The sequence below is a fragment of the Stegostoma tigrinum genome, chromosome 10, assembly GCF_030684315.1.
Source record: "Stegostoma tigrinum isolate sSteTig4 chromosome 10, sSteTig4.hap1, whole genome shotgun sequence".
NCBI lineage: Eukaryota > Metazoa > Chordata > Chondrichthyes > Orectolobiformes > Stegostomatidae > Stegostoma > Stegostoma tigrinum.
Window position 1 is genome coordinate 60,778,414 of NC_081363.1, and position 17,453 is coordinate 60,795,866.

The 17,453-nt window shown below is 39.8% G+C and overlaps 1 protein-coding gene across 4 annotated transcripts in view; it reads right to left on the bottom strand.

Annotated features, from left to right (window-relative positions):
- Window positions 1-17,453, bottom strand: part of nubpl (nucleotide binding protein-like) — an 86,509-nt gene that overhangs the window by 11,605 nt on the left and 57,451 nt on the right. For 2 of the 4 annotated variants that reach the window (XR_009446242.1, XM_048537458.2), the window contains exons 2-7: window positions 16,375-16,516; window positions 14,412-14,446; window positions 8,611-8,695; window positions 2,313-2,352; window positions 2,095-2,185; window positions 1,394-1,487 (exon numbers count right to left, since the gene is read on the bottom strand). Coding sequence is in view for 3 of the 4 variants with exons in the window: in XM_048537458.2 (XP_048393415.1) it covers window positions 1,394-1,487; window positions 2,095-2,185; window positions 2,313-2,352; window positions 8,611-8,695; window positions 14,412-14,446; window positions 16,375-16,516 (487 nt within the window). In the remaining variant the exon portion in view is untranslated. Of the gene's footprint in view, window positions 1-1,393; window positions 1,488-2,094; window positions 2,186-2,312; window positions 2,353-8,610; window positions 8,696-14,411; window positions 14,447-16,374; window positions 16,517-17,453 lie in introns of those variants that run through there. The other 2 variants (XM_048537460.2, XM_048537461.2) reach the window with 2 other exon arrangements.

Consider the following 17,453-nt stretch of genomic DNA (forward strand, 5'->3'; position numbering starts at 1 on the left):
AACAAAACACACATTATAGCAGAACTACCTGTACTTACTTTCAAATTACTGAACATGTTAATCTGTTATTGCATCTTCACTGATGATGCTCATTTGTGATAATAAACAAATAATTACATTTATTAATTAAAGCTGATTGATAGATCCTTTTATCATTTGTGGCACAGACGGTATTTAATTGAACATCTTGGTAACCAGGAAATACATTTCCATTTAAGCTATGACCTGGATGCATTAGTGATGCCAAAGTGTACTCCTCCAGCCACTTTCATAACAGTAGTGAACTCATTGATCAGAAAGAGAAAAGGTGCATCAATGATATATTGTTCCCCTAATCGGAGGGCAGAGGTGCACATAGCTAAAGAAGTGGAGTGATCTCCTCCACAAATTGTCAACATTTCATATTTCTCTCCCATCTGCGTGACTAATTGATGTCCAGTATGGTGCAGTGCTAACCACTGAACCACCACAGCGCCAGGGACAGGATTTGATTCCAGCCTCAGGCAACTGTCTGTATGGAGTTTGCACATTCTCGCCCTGTCTGTATGGGTTTCTTCTGTGTTCAGGTTTCCTCCCACAATTCAAAGATGTGCAGGGGAGGTGGATTGGTTCTGCTAAATTGCCCATAGTTCTCAGAGATGTTTAGGTCAGGTGGATTATGGGATAGGAGAAATGTAGGGATAGGGGAACAGGTCAGCGTGGCATGCTCTTCAGAGGATGCTGTAGACTTGTTGGGCCGAATGGCCTATTTCCACACTGTAGAGATTCTTTGATTCTGATTCTAAGCTAAACCGGATTTCAAAAATGCAATTTTGAAATTACTTTTGTTTCCTTGGAGGTGAAAATGAACCACTGCAGTGGCAGTACAAGAATAATTTGAAATGACAAGTACTGATTCTAACAATAAAAATGGATCATTACGCATTTACACGCACCCATATTTCTCAAAATACTGCTGAACTGAGATGGCTATCCCCCTACTAAACAGAAAACAAAATGTAAAGTTCCCACAAACTGCAACAGTTTCAATGGCCCACAAATACCTTCCAAACATAAGGGACGATTGTGTTAAAATTTGGTTTCTTAATTAGTTGCACAGAAAGGCTGAACACCTAAGAGAAAACAAATCACGCCCAGGGGTCAGCTGACAAAATTAATTAGAAGATTTGTACAAGGACATTAAACAACTTGAACCTACCCAAATCAATAAACGTGGAACTGGAAAAGCATAGCAGGTCAGGCAGCATCCGAGGAGCAGGGATGTCAGCCCGAAATATTGATTTCCCTACTCCTTGGATGCTGTCTGACCGTTTGTGCTCTTCCACCTCCATATTTATTGACTCTAGCTACCTGCAGCTACAATCCTCACGGTCGCAAAGTCCCTTAAACCTACCTGAAATAGGAATGTTTTGAGAGATGGAAAGCTGCACATCCCCTGTGCCAGGAGGCATGTCCACAACAAGGTAGTCTAGTTGACCCCAGTCAACCTACATTGCAGGGTAAATGGAGAACAGAGCATAGGATCTTGTACATGTATCCTCAATTTATAAACCAGAAGTAGTAGTGAAATCAATAGCAAAGATTCAAAAGACCGGCTGGATTAAGCAAAAAAAAAAATCTTGCTGAAAGCAAAACTCAAAAGCAATATTCATAAAAACCTACTTCTGCTTTAAACAAACCAAAGAGCTTCAAAAGTTATCAGAACAGCAATGTAAACAGTTTATTTAAACACACTACAAAAATAATCACCCATTTCACTAATGGTGTGCTAACTGACCACAGACCAATGTGCCATTCTGTAACATGTAATTAGTTATTAACATTGCAAACTCCTGATCTCAGAGCATTTAAGCAAGGTGTTCAGTGCAAGATAAACCTTGCAAAATATGGAAAACAAAGATTAACTGATGACATTACAACATGTTTAAATCAGTCAAAATAACAGCAGTTTTGATGGAACTTTGTACAGGGAATATATGCAAACCAATTATCTGAAAACGTGTTTTAAAAAGTACTTGTGAATTGTCACATAAATAGAATTTATTTACTAATTTTCTGTTCTTCAAAAAAGATCCATTAGGATATTTTCCTCACCTGTCTCAATAGCCTTTCTATTGCTGACATCACCATGAGACCTCTCCAAACAACTGGTGTTCCTTCCTCTACCAAAAATCCCATTGACATGCTACAAAGAGGATGGGTAAACAAAGAGAAGAATGAAAGATCATTTATTAAATGTCATGAGACAACATTTTGTTACAGATGTATTTTTTCAATAAAAACTGGGATGCCATTGAATGGAAAACTCTTACCAGGCAATCCCGAAGTTTACCAAGGGTCTCATCAAGTTGCCTTTAAGAGAAAATGTTTTCGTATTACAATTCTTTTCATAAAATATTTGCAAACAAGAGCTTAAGTCCCATTATTGTTGGCTTCCCTCAAAACCCTTCCACAAATAAAAGAACATATTTTAGGATCTGCTGGAAAGGGAGATTAGAATAGTTACACTGCTGTTTATGTCCAGTGCAGACTCAATGGTCTGAAGGCCCTTTTTCTGTACTATGTACCTCTGTGACTCGAAGAACTAGGAACAGAAGTAGGCAAGTCAACCCCCTGATATAATCATTGCTGATCTCATCTTGGCTTCAAATCTGCTTTCTGCCTGCTCTTCATAACTCTTCAACACATCACGAATTAAATGTCTGTCTACCACCTCCTCAAATTTACTTCATGTCCCAGCATCCGCCACACTGTTGACAGGAAATTCCACAAACTCCTGAACCTTTGAGACAAGTAATCTCTCCTCATCTCTATTTTAAATCTGCTACCCCTCATACTAAAGCTAAGACTTCTCATTCTGGATTGCCCCACAACAGGAAACAGTCTCTCGACATCTATTTTGCCAGTCCACTAACATTTTGTAAAATTCAATTAGATCACCTCTAATTCTTTTAAACTGCCCAATCTCTCCTCATAAGACAAACCAAGTGACTCTCTTCTGAATTGCCTCCAATGCAACTACATCTCTCCTTAAGAAGGGGATCAAAACTGTATGCAATACTTCATTGCAATCTCAAAAAAGCCTTGTACAGTTGTAGCAACACTCGCCTAATTTTATATTATATTCCTTCAGCAATAAATACAAAAATTCGATTGCCTTTCTTATTACCTGCAGTACTTACAAGCTCATTCTCTTCCATTCATACACGGGGACAGCCAGAACACACTGCATCAAAGCACTTTGAAGCTTTTCTCCATTTAGATCACCAGATGCCTTTCTATTTGTCTGAGGAAAACAAAAAAATCTCAAGTACCCACTTTAAAGTCCATCTGTGAACAGTTGGCCCATTCTCCTCACTGAAAAATATCCATCTGTAAATTTCTTATATCTTCAAATGGGACTTACTTGCCCACCTATTTTACAGTAATCTGCAAATATAGCTATGCAATCTTCGATCCCTGCACCCAAGTTATTAACATAGATTGTAAATAGCTGGAACCCAGAGGACGGAAAACCCTGGGCACACCACTAATTATATCTTGCCAACTAGAACAAAAAACACTTATACCAAATCTGCCTTTTGATATTTTGCCATTCCTCTATCCAAGCTGACATATTACCCCAAACCTCATGTGATCTTACTTTATGTATTAACCTTTTGTGAGGCATCTTATGAAATGCCTTCTAGAAGGGTCTCATTATCCATGTTTGCTTGTTACATCTTTGAACAACTCTAGTAAATTAGTCAAACTTCATTTCTGCTTCATAAAACCATGCCAACTCTGACGAATGTAAGCATAATGAGATATTAATATGCTGTCAATACTTTAATGCTACCCAATAGTAGTCATATTCTATTACAGAAGACAAATTAAGGTGGGATGGGGCAGAATTACATGTTGAAAAAATTAGTTATACCAGAAGCAACTGATGTAAACAGTGGAATTCATAACAGAAATGTTGACAGGAAATGGATCCACCACCACAAGTTATTTTCATTAATCATATTTAGAGGCTTATGTTTGACTGACTTCTGGAGCAATACAATTTTAGTTTGGAGAACTGAAACAAGTTAGCACCAGAGACATTCAATTTGAGGCAACATGAACATTCTGCTATACAATTGTTTCGAGGTCTGATAGTATTCATCAAACTGGGGCCCAGACACTTACATTGACACTTTTTGGGTTTTGTGTGTCATGGTAGTGGTGTGTGGGTGGGGGAGGGGCGGTATTGGGAGAGAAGACAAAGAAATTATGGCAGTGAACCTGGCGTGTAATTACATGAGCATTGCAGAGTGGGCTGGCTGGTGGCGATAGACTGGAGAAGATTGTGTAAGGAATTTTGGACCGCTGCAAAAAGATCTCCAGGTAGCCGTCAATTACTAAGGCAGGTGGTCATCACCCAGTGATTTCAAATAGGGAAGTGTTTTTTGAAACATGTATTTGAACTTGAAAGGATGTCAAAATATAAACATTCATTTGGTACTGACTGTGTGTCATAACTGACATTTATGTAAAATAATTATTTCGAGTTGGTTTTCTGGTTTTTGGGTTCGTAACCAGTTGGTTTTCAGTGTGCTAAGGTAGTAATTAACTCTTAAGACTTCTGTAGCCTTGTGAGTACTTTTAAAATAGTTTTTCAGGCTGGCTTTGCCTACACCATTAATGAATTTCTGTTTATTTTACTATGTTTTGCAACAAAACAAGGCAAGTAATGGGACCTTAAGATTTGTCAGAAATTTCTGGGACTTTTTTTAAAAAGCTTAATGACACATCCCTAGAAGGACTGGAGGGGGGGGGAACCACTTGTGGTTTTTCTTTCTCACTCTGGGGTGGCTCTACATACTACTGTTCTTGAGTAGCGATGGTCACATAGTGAACTTGATTGTCTTAGAATGAAGAGTTGGAGTTAGCCCTAGATCTCCCCAAAGAGGTTGCTTAAAGTTGAGTACATTGACACTCAGGTGTACAATAGCTGCAAGAAGCTATCTGCAGTTTCGGTCCAAAAGTTGAAGCCACAAGTGACTTCAACCTACCAAACTGTTAAAAAAAAAAGAGTGACTTTGGTATGGGTATTGTGCCAGAGGTGTGTGTTTGCATACTATACAAAAGGTTTCTTTTCAGTTTGTAAAGGGAGTGCTTTAAATTAATGGAATTATACTTTTACTACATGTTTGAAAATATTGCAATTTTTAATGATAGGCTGATGGTTTGGTTTATTCCATTTCATCTTCACTTCTTTTGTTAATAAACTGCTGCTTTATTGTTAAAGCAAAATCTGCAGCATTGCATCCTTCAGAGGGATGCTGCATACATAGCTACAAGTTGCAGTCTAAACTGTTAATAATTTTGAGGAGCATTTCTAAAATTAGCCACTGTTCTGAAAAGGCAATCCAGCAGATATGGCTTCGTACTCTCTTGCAAATCTTTAATCGATGCATTGGGTCATCATATTGGAACTGTTATGGCTGACATCATACTGCACAGGCTAAATGTATTTTATTCCAATACCTTATACCAATGGTACAACAAAATCAGAGACTTTCTCTCATCATTTATTGACCTGGTACTGGCAACGTTTATTTCTCAACCCTAGACGCTTTAATTCCGCCTAAAGGGCCTCCTTAAACTATTACAGTCTACATGGTGAAGGTAATCCCAGTGCCATTCAGAAATTTTGAAATATTGATATCAGTGGAAGAGTAATATGTCCATCTTAAAACAATTTCAATTTGGAGATAGCAGTGTTAAAAAGAACATAGTAGAAACAGTAAGATTATGCCACGAGGCCCCTTACATGTGCTTTGCCATTCAATCAGATAATGGACAATTTGTTTGCAGCATTCACTCAACTTTCCTTCTTGTTTCCTCCTCCTTTGTAAGCTGGTTTTAAAAAAAAACATGGTAGGCACAGTCCACAGGGAGAGGCCATTCGGCCCCTTGAGCATGCACCAGTTTATCATGCAATCCCAGGATCCAATTCCTGCTCTCTCCCCACATTCCTTTATCCCTTTAGTTGCAAGGGCCATGTCCAGCTCCCTCCAAAAATACCTAATGAACTGGCCTCTACAGTTTCCTGTAGGAAAGAATTCCACAGGTTTACAACTCTCTTGGTGAAGAAATTCTTTCCCATCTCAATCTTGAATGGTTTACCCATTATTCTTAGACTGTGACACCCAACCTCCCCAACATCGGGAACATCTGTCCCGCATCTAGACTGTCAGTCCCATCAGCATTTTCTACGTTTCTGAGATCCCCCTCATTTTTCTAAATTCCAGCAAGTAAAAGCCCAGTCATTCCAGACTTTTCTCAAGACAGTCCTGCCAACTGGGAATCAGTCTGGTGAACCTTCGCTGGACTCCCTCAATAGCAAGAATGGCCTTCTTTAGACTAATTGACCAAAACTATACATAATATGCAAGGTGTAGACTCACCAAGGCCCAATATAACTGCAGCAAGACCATCCTTACTCCAATACTCAAATTCTCTCAATGTGAAGGACAGCATGCCATTAGCTTTCCTCGTTGCCTGCTGCACCTGTATAGAACCTATAGTTGCACCTCGCCTTTTCCAAAACTGCCACCATTCGGATAATACGCGTTCCGTTTTTTTGTGACCAAAATGGATAACTCACATTTATCATTACATTAAATTAAAGTGATTGCAAAATAATATGAAAGTTTAAGACACAAACTAGATCGGAGCCTAAACAGCTGTTACGCTGGTCTTTCTAGAGAGTGAGGCTATAAGTTCAGACGTAGTATTTAAAGCTGCTCTGGAGAACTGCAACAATACATCTTGTAGGTGGTAGGTACATACTTCAACTACGGTGACTCCGGTTAGGGGAGCAAACATGAACATTAAACAGGAGGATGTGGTATCAAACAAGTAGTCTGATTCAACTTAGAGTTGGCATTGAGCTTCAGCATTGCTTGAGCTACACTCACCCAGTGTGGATAGTATTCCATCACACCCTTGATGTATGCCTGATAATAACATTTGCTTTGGGGAGTCAGGGATGAATCACTTGTCATAGTGTTAGAGCCACTGATTTTCAAAAATTTTTCACTTTTATCAATTTTGGATTGGAGTTATGAACTGGGAAACATGGCCTAAGGGCAACTTTCAAACTCTGGGAGACATCTTGGGTTAGAAGGAAAACAGGCCAAACAAAGTTTTGATTAATTGTGAGGCCAAGCCAGGGAGTTAATTGCAGGTTGGTTCTTGGGCAAAAAGTTCTGCACATGCTTCATTACTGGGGGAAGAGCATTATGTTTAAACAGATAGGTGGTGGTAGTTAGGAACAAAAAAAGAAGTTGCTGGAAAAGCTCAGCAGGTCTGGCAGCATCTGAAGACTGACATCTGTGGCAGGGGGCCTTAGAGATATATCATCTGCTCAGAACTGTTCCAAGGAGGTAGTTGTGCATTGTTCAGCCTTGGTGTTGCATTCATGTGCTGCTGTCCATCATGAAGATGGTGATTAATGAAGGAGAGAACTCCTCACTTAGTTGCTTAATTGTTCACGAACACTTATGAACTAATTTGGCAGGATGGAAAAGTTGTAATTTGATTATGAAACTGCACGGCTAATTTTAGCATGTAATCCCAGGACAAGGCATTGAAGTAGCACTTTATTTTCAGCTAAGCTGAGCGCTGTTCTTTAGTATTCTCCTTGAGAATCCTCATTGAACATTTGTTGGTCATCTGGCTTGATAATAATGATAGAGGAACCAATACGGTGGACTGTGAAAGTCGCATCTAGAGTGGGACAAAATTCTGTTATTGCTGTTGTCCAGTTTTGAAGTGTTGGATCTGTTCTGAATTTTTTCTCTTTAACACGATTGAGTGTGACTTCCACATAACAGGATATTAACTCAAAGACGAAATGGAAATCATTCCCATTGGTACTGAAATGAAGAGAAGTATCTGCAATTGGTAGATTGCACACTGGAGGTCAAGTAGATATTTCTTTCCATTGAGTTTCCTACCATGACTGCTGTGTTGTTTAGAACTTGGCCACTTCAGTCTGTGGTCATACTTCTGAGATATACTTGGGTGAATGACATTGCAGTTACTATCCTAGAGTCCACTCTAACCCCTTGTTGCCCTCGGTGGTCTTCCAGGTAATAATTAAAACATTTACTAAACTTTGTGTATTATTTATCAACAGGGTCGTTCTGACTCGTACTGCTAGGAAAACCATGTGGTAGTTATATATAACTTTTGGTATACTATAAAAATTTAGTCAGTAAAGATGGGCAAAATTCATAGATACACCATGATTTGTCTGATATACATATCATTTTCCCAAACTGCTTGACAATTTTTTCTACAACACACCAAATCCTCATTATCTGCAGAGGATGGGGACACAGACGTCCCACAGATATCAAAATGACAGATACTACTGCAATGTAAGCCTTCTAGCCATCAAGGACAGTGTAATCAGACTGGTTGAGTCAGTTGAAAAAAAAAGATGGAGTCTGGGGTCATCCTCATGAGTTTGCGGATCCATAGGTAGTGAATCTATGGACGGCTAGGAGTGAGTGTACTCCATTAATTTAAGTGTAACTTCAATTAGTAGCATCTTTACATGAAGAAACTTACTGTCTGTCAATTCTGGGTTTCCTCTTAAATTCATCATACATGGGATAGATGGACCATACACATCTGCATCAAGCAGACCCACAAGCTTAACAAAAAGGGAAAAAAATTCAGGTTAATATGGTTAGATACATTCTAACACAAATGAAGACAGTTTTGCAACAAAATTAATATTTAATTCCATAAAAAAGAATTTAGATCAAAAATGTTCCCCTCAACTCAGAATTACCAATGAATCAGAAGGTACAATAAATACTTTTGATGTGGATAGTGCCATAAAGAAATACCTAATCCTCTTTCTTGTTTCAAGTGTTTACTGTTGCCTATTTCCTGATCTCAATTAACATGATCAAAAATTAGAAGAGCTATACTTATACCAAAATATGCTACTCTCCCTTCAAACCCCTGAAATTAGAGACAAATAGAATGACATACTCACAATATTGAAATCAATTCTGTATCATTGGCTCTGATTGGGAACTACAGTTAAAAGTTTTTAGGTTAAAATGCCCTGCACATTAATTTCACCCAACTCCCAGAACAAGGCAAGTAATGAGTATGAACAAACAGCTTTTAAGGCAAGAAAAATACAAGCACTGCACCACTTTATTCATTAGACGAAAAGAAACCACAATTCAAGTAAACTGATCACACAACTGCGTCATACCTGAAACAAAGTTATAAGACCATGAGACATAGGAGTGGAACTAAGGTCATTTGGCACATCGAGTCCACTCTGTCATTTAATCATGGCTGATGGGCATTTCAACTCCACTTACCCGCACTCTCCCTGAAAAAATTATGCTCAACAAATACTAATTCATGCCGCTGCTAAAGGCTAATTGTAACATTTTATAATTTCCTGGTTTTGAAAAGAGGGCAACTTGCAATGGCGAAGATTCCTTTTGCTGATCAACAACAAAAATGCTAACATACTGCCAACTGCAACGAATATTGACTTTCAATCCAGTTGTAATACAGAATTACGTAATACTGACATGCCACAGCTGCACGATCACACGATGTGACCAAATACATGGCAATTAATTCTGTGTTCAAAAAAACATGACTACGTGCAATCAATTTACATATAAACTCAGTAAATATTTTAAGTGATAGGTTATTTCTTAGTTATTCAAATTTTCCAACTAGATAATTTTGGTCTTTGCATTTGGCAGTTTGTACTTGTCCACAAAATTTGACTATTGTTATATCAATGTTTCCAGTTAACAGATAATAAAAGAAACTGAACCCATATTCAACACTGCGTGATTAGGCCAAGCAACAATGTTTCTCCTCAGCCAGACTGAAAAATTCTTACTGAGGCAGATTCTCCACCAGCAGATTTACAAGTATTTAACTTTCAAAACAGTAGAAACTTTTTAAACATTTCTCCAACAGTTGAAATCTGGGAGAAGTCAGTGTACATATGAAACTAAAATTTTCAAGGTCAGATGTACTGGTTTATACTAATTAAAATTTATCACACCATTAAAGTTAAATAGATGAGCCTTAACATTTGTTTGGTAGGCAAGAGCTGATAGCCTCAAAATTAGTCTTATTACATCAATGTCGTTCTGGCTTCAGCTACTACCAACTCAAAGCATCATCACTAGTTCTGGTCAGCAACACCAGATTTCTTTTGGATTCAAATAGGCTCAATGGATTATTTTTAAAACTGCGGATGACAAAATTTCTATTATTACAGCCATCAATATCAAAACATACACAAAGAATATAACTTCTTTTGCCAAATAACCAATGCAATCAAAGCTTTCTTGATCTTCTCAAAAACTAACATTACTAGCAGATACTGTCACCTACCGACAGATGGTGATAGGCCCAACAACCACAGTTACAGAACCAGATTACAACAACCCTGAAAAAAAATCAGATGTCAGCAAGCCAGACTGCCAAAGAATGAAGGCAGAGGGATCCAACACACCCCACTTCTGTGGACTCTGGTCTTATGGACTCCCCAAAAGGTACACAAGCCAGGGGTCCCCCTCAGACCCATTGTCTCACTACCAGGCACACCAACATATAGCCTAGCCAAAAGAACTACAAAGGAAATTGAAATACTTAGTTGACAACAATACTCACTCCATCCACTGCCCCCCAAAATTCCTCAACATCAAGGACACCAGAATAGAAGAGGATGAGATAATTATATCCTTCAACGTAACAAAACTATTTACATCCATAAACGTCAACCTAGCCAAACAAACAATTGCCACACTACTGGATGAATCAGGAAGGCAGGCACCCCGTGACATCAACAAGGACAGCACCCCGAAACTGCTGGATCTTTGCCTCATAACCCACTTCACCTTCAACAACGGTGTATTTAAACAAATAAACAGAACACCAATGGGATTCCCAATGTCAGGGCTAATTTCAGAAGTGGTAATGCAAAAGGATAGAACGGACAGCACTCCCCACTATACAACCCAAACTCTGGGTCCTCTACATCGATGATAATCACGGTGTCAAACACACAACACTGGAAAAAAAACCACTGACACAAACAACATCATCACCAGAATAAAATCCACAAAAGAAAAGAACAATGACCAACTACCATTCCTAGGCATAATAGTAGAATCTAAGAACAACTGGGAATTCCAGATTAGCATATACAGAAAGACCACACAGACAGACCAGATACTAAATTATGCCAGCAACCACCCCGACACCCGTAAACAAAAGGTGCATCGGGACTTATTCAAACGAGTTACAACACACAGCAATGTGAAATTGCGCAAAGCAGAACAGGAGCACTTGTATGAAGTTTTTAAAAGGAATGGATACCCAAAAAAAGCACAATTTGCTGTTCACTGTGCCAGATCATAACAAGAAAACACCACACAGCTAAATACTCTGGTCAGTGATAATGGGAACTGCAGATGCTGGAGAATCCAAGATAATAAAATGTGAGGCTGGATGAACTCAGCAGGCCCAGCAGCATCTCAGGAGCACAAAAGCTGACGTTTCGGGCCTAGACCCTTCATCAGAGAGGGGGATGGGGTGAGGGTTCTGGAATAAATAGGGAGAGAGGGGGAGGCGGACCGAAGATGGAGAGAAAAGTAGGTGGAGAGGAGAGTAGAGGTGGGGAGGTAGGGAGGGGATAGGTCAGTCCAGGGAAGACGGACAGACAGGTCAAGGAGGTGGGATGAGGTTAGTAGGTAGGAGATGGAGGTGCACCTAGTTTTGCGATCTGTGTCAGTTCATTGGAAAAGTAAGAAATCCATGTACCAGAGCATGATGGAGTTTGTAACGGCCAGTGGTGTAATGTGACTCTGTGGAGCAATGCACGTGCGTGTTGTCCGTATGCAGCGACTATTGAAGTATCTCCCTGCTAATTTTGTTTTTGTATGTATTTTAAATTGTTGAAGTACAATTTACAAAAAGTGAAAGTCTTGCTGTGAATTGCTCCATCTGAGAGTAATTTGGTAAATTTGGTTATTTTGCTTTACAATTACCCATGGGGATCGTTACAGTATTTGGGTTGAAGCACTCAGACATCATGGCCAAAAATAGCATCTGTAGATTTGAGGTTATTAGATATATTTCCACTTTCCAAATGTATCATTACTGTGGGGTCTGGAGTCACATGTAGGCCAAACCAGGTCACGATGGGAGACATTAGTCACTTGAACAGTCAACAGTGGTCACATGATCATCACTAGAGCAAACAGCACCCCTTAAAGATCAAAGGGGTCATCTCATCTGTGTGTTGAACCTCAGGAGACGTGAGGGATATTAAATGAATAGTTCACATCAATTTTTTCCTGTGCAGAAAGGAGGCTAGAGAACTCAGGGAAGTAAATAATGATGTTGTAAAAACAGTCTGTATTAGAGGAGTGCTGGAACTCTCAGAAAATGTAATGGTAGATAAATCCTGGGGACCGATTCAGAGTATCCCAGGGCATTGTGAGATGTTAGGGAGGAAATTGTGGGACCTGTTGCAGAAAGATTTGTATCATAGATAATTATGGGTATGGAGCTGGATGACTGGAGAGTGGCTAATGTTGTACCTTTGTTTAAAGCATAAGGAGGAGCCTGGGAACTACAGACCTTGTGAGTGTTACTTGAGTGGTGGGTAAGCTGTTGGGGGCAATTCTCAAAGGTAGGATTTATACGCATTTGGAGAGGCAAGGAATGATGAGGGATAGTCAGCATGGTTTTGTGAGGGAAATCCTGTCTCACAAACTTGAATTAGTTTTTTGATGAAGTAACCAAGAGGATTGATGAGGGCAGAACTGTAGACAATGTTTATTTGGACTTCAGTAAAGCCTTTGACAAGGTTAAACATAGTAGACTAACTAGTAAAGTTAGCTCACATCAGATTCAGCGTGAGCTTAAAAATTGGAAACAAAATTGGCTTAATGGCAAGAGACAGAGGGCAGCGGTACAGGGTTGTTTTCCAGACTGGAGGCAGTGTTTCACAGGAATCAGTACTGGGTCCACTTTTGCTTGTCATTTTATACAAGTGATTTGGATGAAAATGTAGAAGATACAGTTTGCAGATGACAACAAAATTGGTAGCATTGTGGACAGAGAAGAAAGTTATCTAAGATTACAAAAATAAATCTTGGGTCAATGGGCTGAGACTTGGCACATGGAATTTAATTTGGATATGTACGAGGTGTTGCATTTCGGTTAAAAAAAAAACAAGCACAGGACTTATACAATTAAGAGTACAGGCTTGGGTGGTGTCATACAACCGAGAGACCAACAGGTTCACATACATGATTCTTTGAAGTTTGCAGCAAATACAGACAGGGTGATTCAGAAGGCATTTAGCATTTGAGTACAGGAGTTGGGATGGCATATTGAGGTTTTACAGGACGTTGGCAAGGCCTCTTTGGAGTACTGTGTACAATTCTGATTGCCCTGTTCCAGGAAAGATATTAAGTTGGAGAGGGTTCAGAAAAGATTTAACAGGATGCTGCCAGGAATGGAGGATGTGTGTTATAATGAGAGGATGGATAGGCTGGGACTTTTCTCAATGGAGCGTAGGAGATTGAGGGGTGACCTTATTGAGGTTTGTAAAATGATAACAGATATAGAGAAAAAGTGAATGACAGGTGTCTTTTCTGTAAGATGAGGGATTTAGAAAAAAAGGGCAAATTTTTAAGGTGAGTGGAGAAAGACTTTAAAAAAGACATGAGGGCTAGCTTTCTTTACACAGAATATTTCATGCATGAATGAACTTCCAGAAGAGGTCAATGTGGGTAAATTCATTAATTGGAAATATTCAGACAGTTGTGGGCTGAGCACATGGAGGTGGGACTAGTTTAGTTTGGGAAAGGTCTGTTTCATGCTGTAGGACTCTATCAAGCAAGCGTTTTACTATGGTTCTTTTTTAAAAGAAAAGAGAATAAATTGCACCATCTACAATGGTGGGAAGTGAATCTGTGGCCTCAGAATATTAGCCTTGGGTTCTGGATTACTAGTCCAGTGACATTACCATTATGCCATCACCTATCCAATTTTGTGACAAGTAAATTGCTGTTATTTTAATCAACCTGTTCCAACATGTTATGACAGTCGGTAGAACTGAACCTAAACTCCTTGTCCAGAAGTAGTATACTACCTGGTGCCGTAAGAATTCCAGAACTAAGTTGTAAGATAACAAATTATCAACACTGAACAAGTTAATTACAAAATATTGTTTACAATTCTAAGAAATGCACCAGCAGAAATCCTCGCATAAAATATTTTTACCTTCATAATTATATCATTAGGTTTCACACAAAAGTATTTTAACAAAGTTCTGCTACAAATGCACATTCACCTACCAAATTGTTAGCAGCCATTCCCAAAGCCAAATTCACTGAAATTAAAGTAAATTTAGATTAGTGCAAAACACCAATAAAACACATCAGATCTTAAAATTAACAGCTGTGCACAAACTTGAGAACTTTCAAAGGCAAAGGACTCACCAACCATCACCATTCCCCACTCCCAAAACAAAGAATTCATAAGGATAGTCATTCTAGGTGCCTTTAATTGACCCTTTTAGATGTCGTTGACAAGGATTAAGGCCTTTTTGGTGAAATACAAAAATCTAGAAACAGGGGTGTCAAACGGTGATTCAATTTATTGCCATCAATAAATTACAAAGGCGTATTTCACATATTGCTGAGAAGAAAAATGTGAGGCTGAAGCTTTTTGTCTTGCACTCATCGGAACAAATGCAAGAATAGAGATGCTGATTGGTTGGCAAGTCAACTCTGATTGGCTGAGGCAATGCCGTGGAGGACGTTCTTTATTGCTACTCCAGGAATTTCAATCACTCAAGTTAATCTGGTCCACCTATTCTTCCCAGTGTGATAAATCTGAATACAAGTAGTCTGCATTTAAAGTCACCTAGTGCTGTTTTGCTTCAATAATTTATTAGAACTTAATCTTGTTGACTGCTGCAAAATTCACCACAGTGATGTTTACGTCAAAACTTAACCTGAATTATCTGATTTAGTTGGACCAATTTTAGCACAACCTTTCCTTCTCTCTCATGGGGAACCTCCTCCTCCTCCCCCCCACCAGCACCCCCTCAGGGCTGAATGCTGTAATGCTGCCCAAAGTCTTCACCAGGAGCTCCCAACCCATGAGATCCCTAACAGCTGGCTGGACCTGGCTTCAAACCCCTAACAAAGCACAGTTGCGATCTCCTTCATCTGCTGGACAAATCTAGTCATGAAGCAGCTTTCTCAGCATCCAGTAGCAACCCCACTCTGGCAAATGGCCTGTGAAACACTGGTGACTTTGGAATTCAGCAGCCCCTGCTCTGGTCTGTGGGTTGGGGGCGGGGGGGGGGGGGTGTCAGTATCTTGGTAGCTTATAAGCCATCTCCAGCCTGTCAGGTGTCAACAGGTCAAACCCAAGCAGATCTTCCCGCTCCTAAGGCTGTGGTTGAAATGGCAGGTCCCCCTTGTCAGATGGAACCCACAACTGACAGGACAATGAAGGAAAGACTGAACCCCAAGTGGGCCCAAAGTCAGCCACAAGTAGCAGCCCCATCCAGCTACATAGTGAACAAGCATCGGAGGTGACAACAGCTGGTGAGAAAGGACACCATGCCCCAACAAAAAGACATCAGGTAGCAGTCACAAAATTGTATAACAAAGCAAGGGCACCAGTAGGCAGACCACAACCTGATGAGCAAATGTCACCAAGCACAGGCCTCAGACTTATTTCCATAGTTCACTCTAGCAGGTACCGAGTAAAGTGTTGAATTTTAAAATACCTATGAACAAAAGTATACTTTATTTTAAAAATTTGCCATTTTAAAAATGTAGTATTTCAACTGAAAGGGTGTAAGCATATTATTTTAATGTTTTTTCTCTACTCGGGATACCACGTTGGAATCCAACTCCAGCTTTCACATTGATGCTGTGAGCTTCACCTGAAGTTGTGAATTTTGGGAATGCAATCCCAACTAAGCCAGGCCACCTTGTACAGGGGGACCCATTCTCTGCAAAGGAATGTGATCAATCCCTACATTCTTAAAAAAATTCCCAGGAAGTTGAGGGGCTATGGAACCCAGTTGCTTGCTGCATGGCAATTTCTGGCCAACCAATCAATTCTCTTCTCCTGTAGTATAGATTTGGCATTGTTGCATTTGTCCTTCTGAGTGCAGGGCGACAAGTTTTGTCAATGTCTCTTTTCACATACTTTCAAGATTATTGTTATATATAACATTTTAGAAACCTAATATATTGGTTTCTAATTGAAAAACTATACATGCACCATATTTTGTACCTGCAGTCGTTGATTTTCCAACACCACCTTTTCCTGAGGCTACAACAATAACCTGTTTCACTCCTGGAATCATTTTTTGCTTTGGAAGTCCCCGAGCCATCAGGCGTTTCTGTCTCTCCTCTATTGATTCAGCACTGGAAGACTGAAATAATTGACAATATGACAGTGCTTTTCATAATTTAATTTTAAAGTCAGCTTTAAAAATTCTTTGAGGGATGCAAGCATGACTGGAAAAGCCAGAATTTATCCCTCATTCCAGAAAAGTTGGTAGCACTTCACCTTCTTGAACCACTCGAGGTCCTGTCATTTCGTGCAACCACAATGTCATTAGAAAAACAGTTCCAGGACTTGGACTGAGAAATGAAGCTAACATAGCTCCAAATCAGGATGACACATGAGCAGGAGAACAACTTGTACCCATGCATATGCTGTCCTTGTTCTTCTACTCAATGGAGATCACAACGCTGGAAGATGCTCTTGAAGGAATTTTTACAGATTAGCCCTGGATATTTTGTAGATGTCATACATTGCTGTGCATTCACTGGTGAAGAGAGTTAATGTTTAAGGTAAACTGTGTTCCCATCAAGTTACTTTGTCCTGTGTGGCATACAGATTCTTAAGTGAAGTTGGATTTGTGCTCATCCAGGCAAGTGTAAAGTATTTCATCACATTCTTGTCCTATATTTCTGGCACAAGGCCCTACATCACTCCCTTTTCCCAAACACAACCTTGAACATTAACTCATCAGTGGTGCGGTGATTGCTTCAGTCTCGCTGGTTCAAAGTCCTACAACTCCCTCCCTGTCAGCACTACCTGCGCTGCACAGCGGGTGCAGTGGTACAAGAAGACAGATCACCCATTCGCTTCTCAACTTCGGACAGGCAGGCCTAGCCAACGACATTCACATACCACGAGAGTACAAACGTATGTTTTAAAGCGGAGACAAGCACTGCCTGTTCGAACGAGAGGTACAACTTATTACAGCTCGTCGTCGCGGATGTGAAGACCGGCACGATACCGCAACAAGGGACGCGGATCAGTCGGCCAAGGGAAATGACGGGAAACCATGAGGGGATACT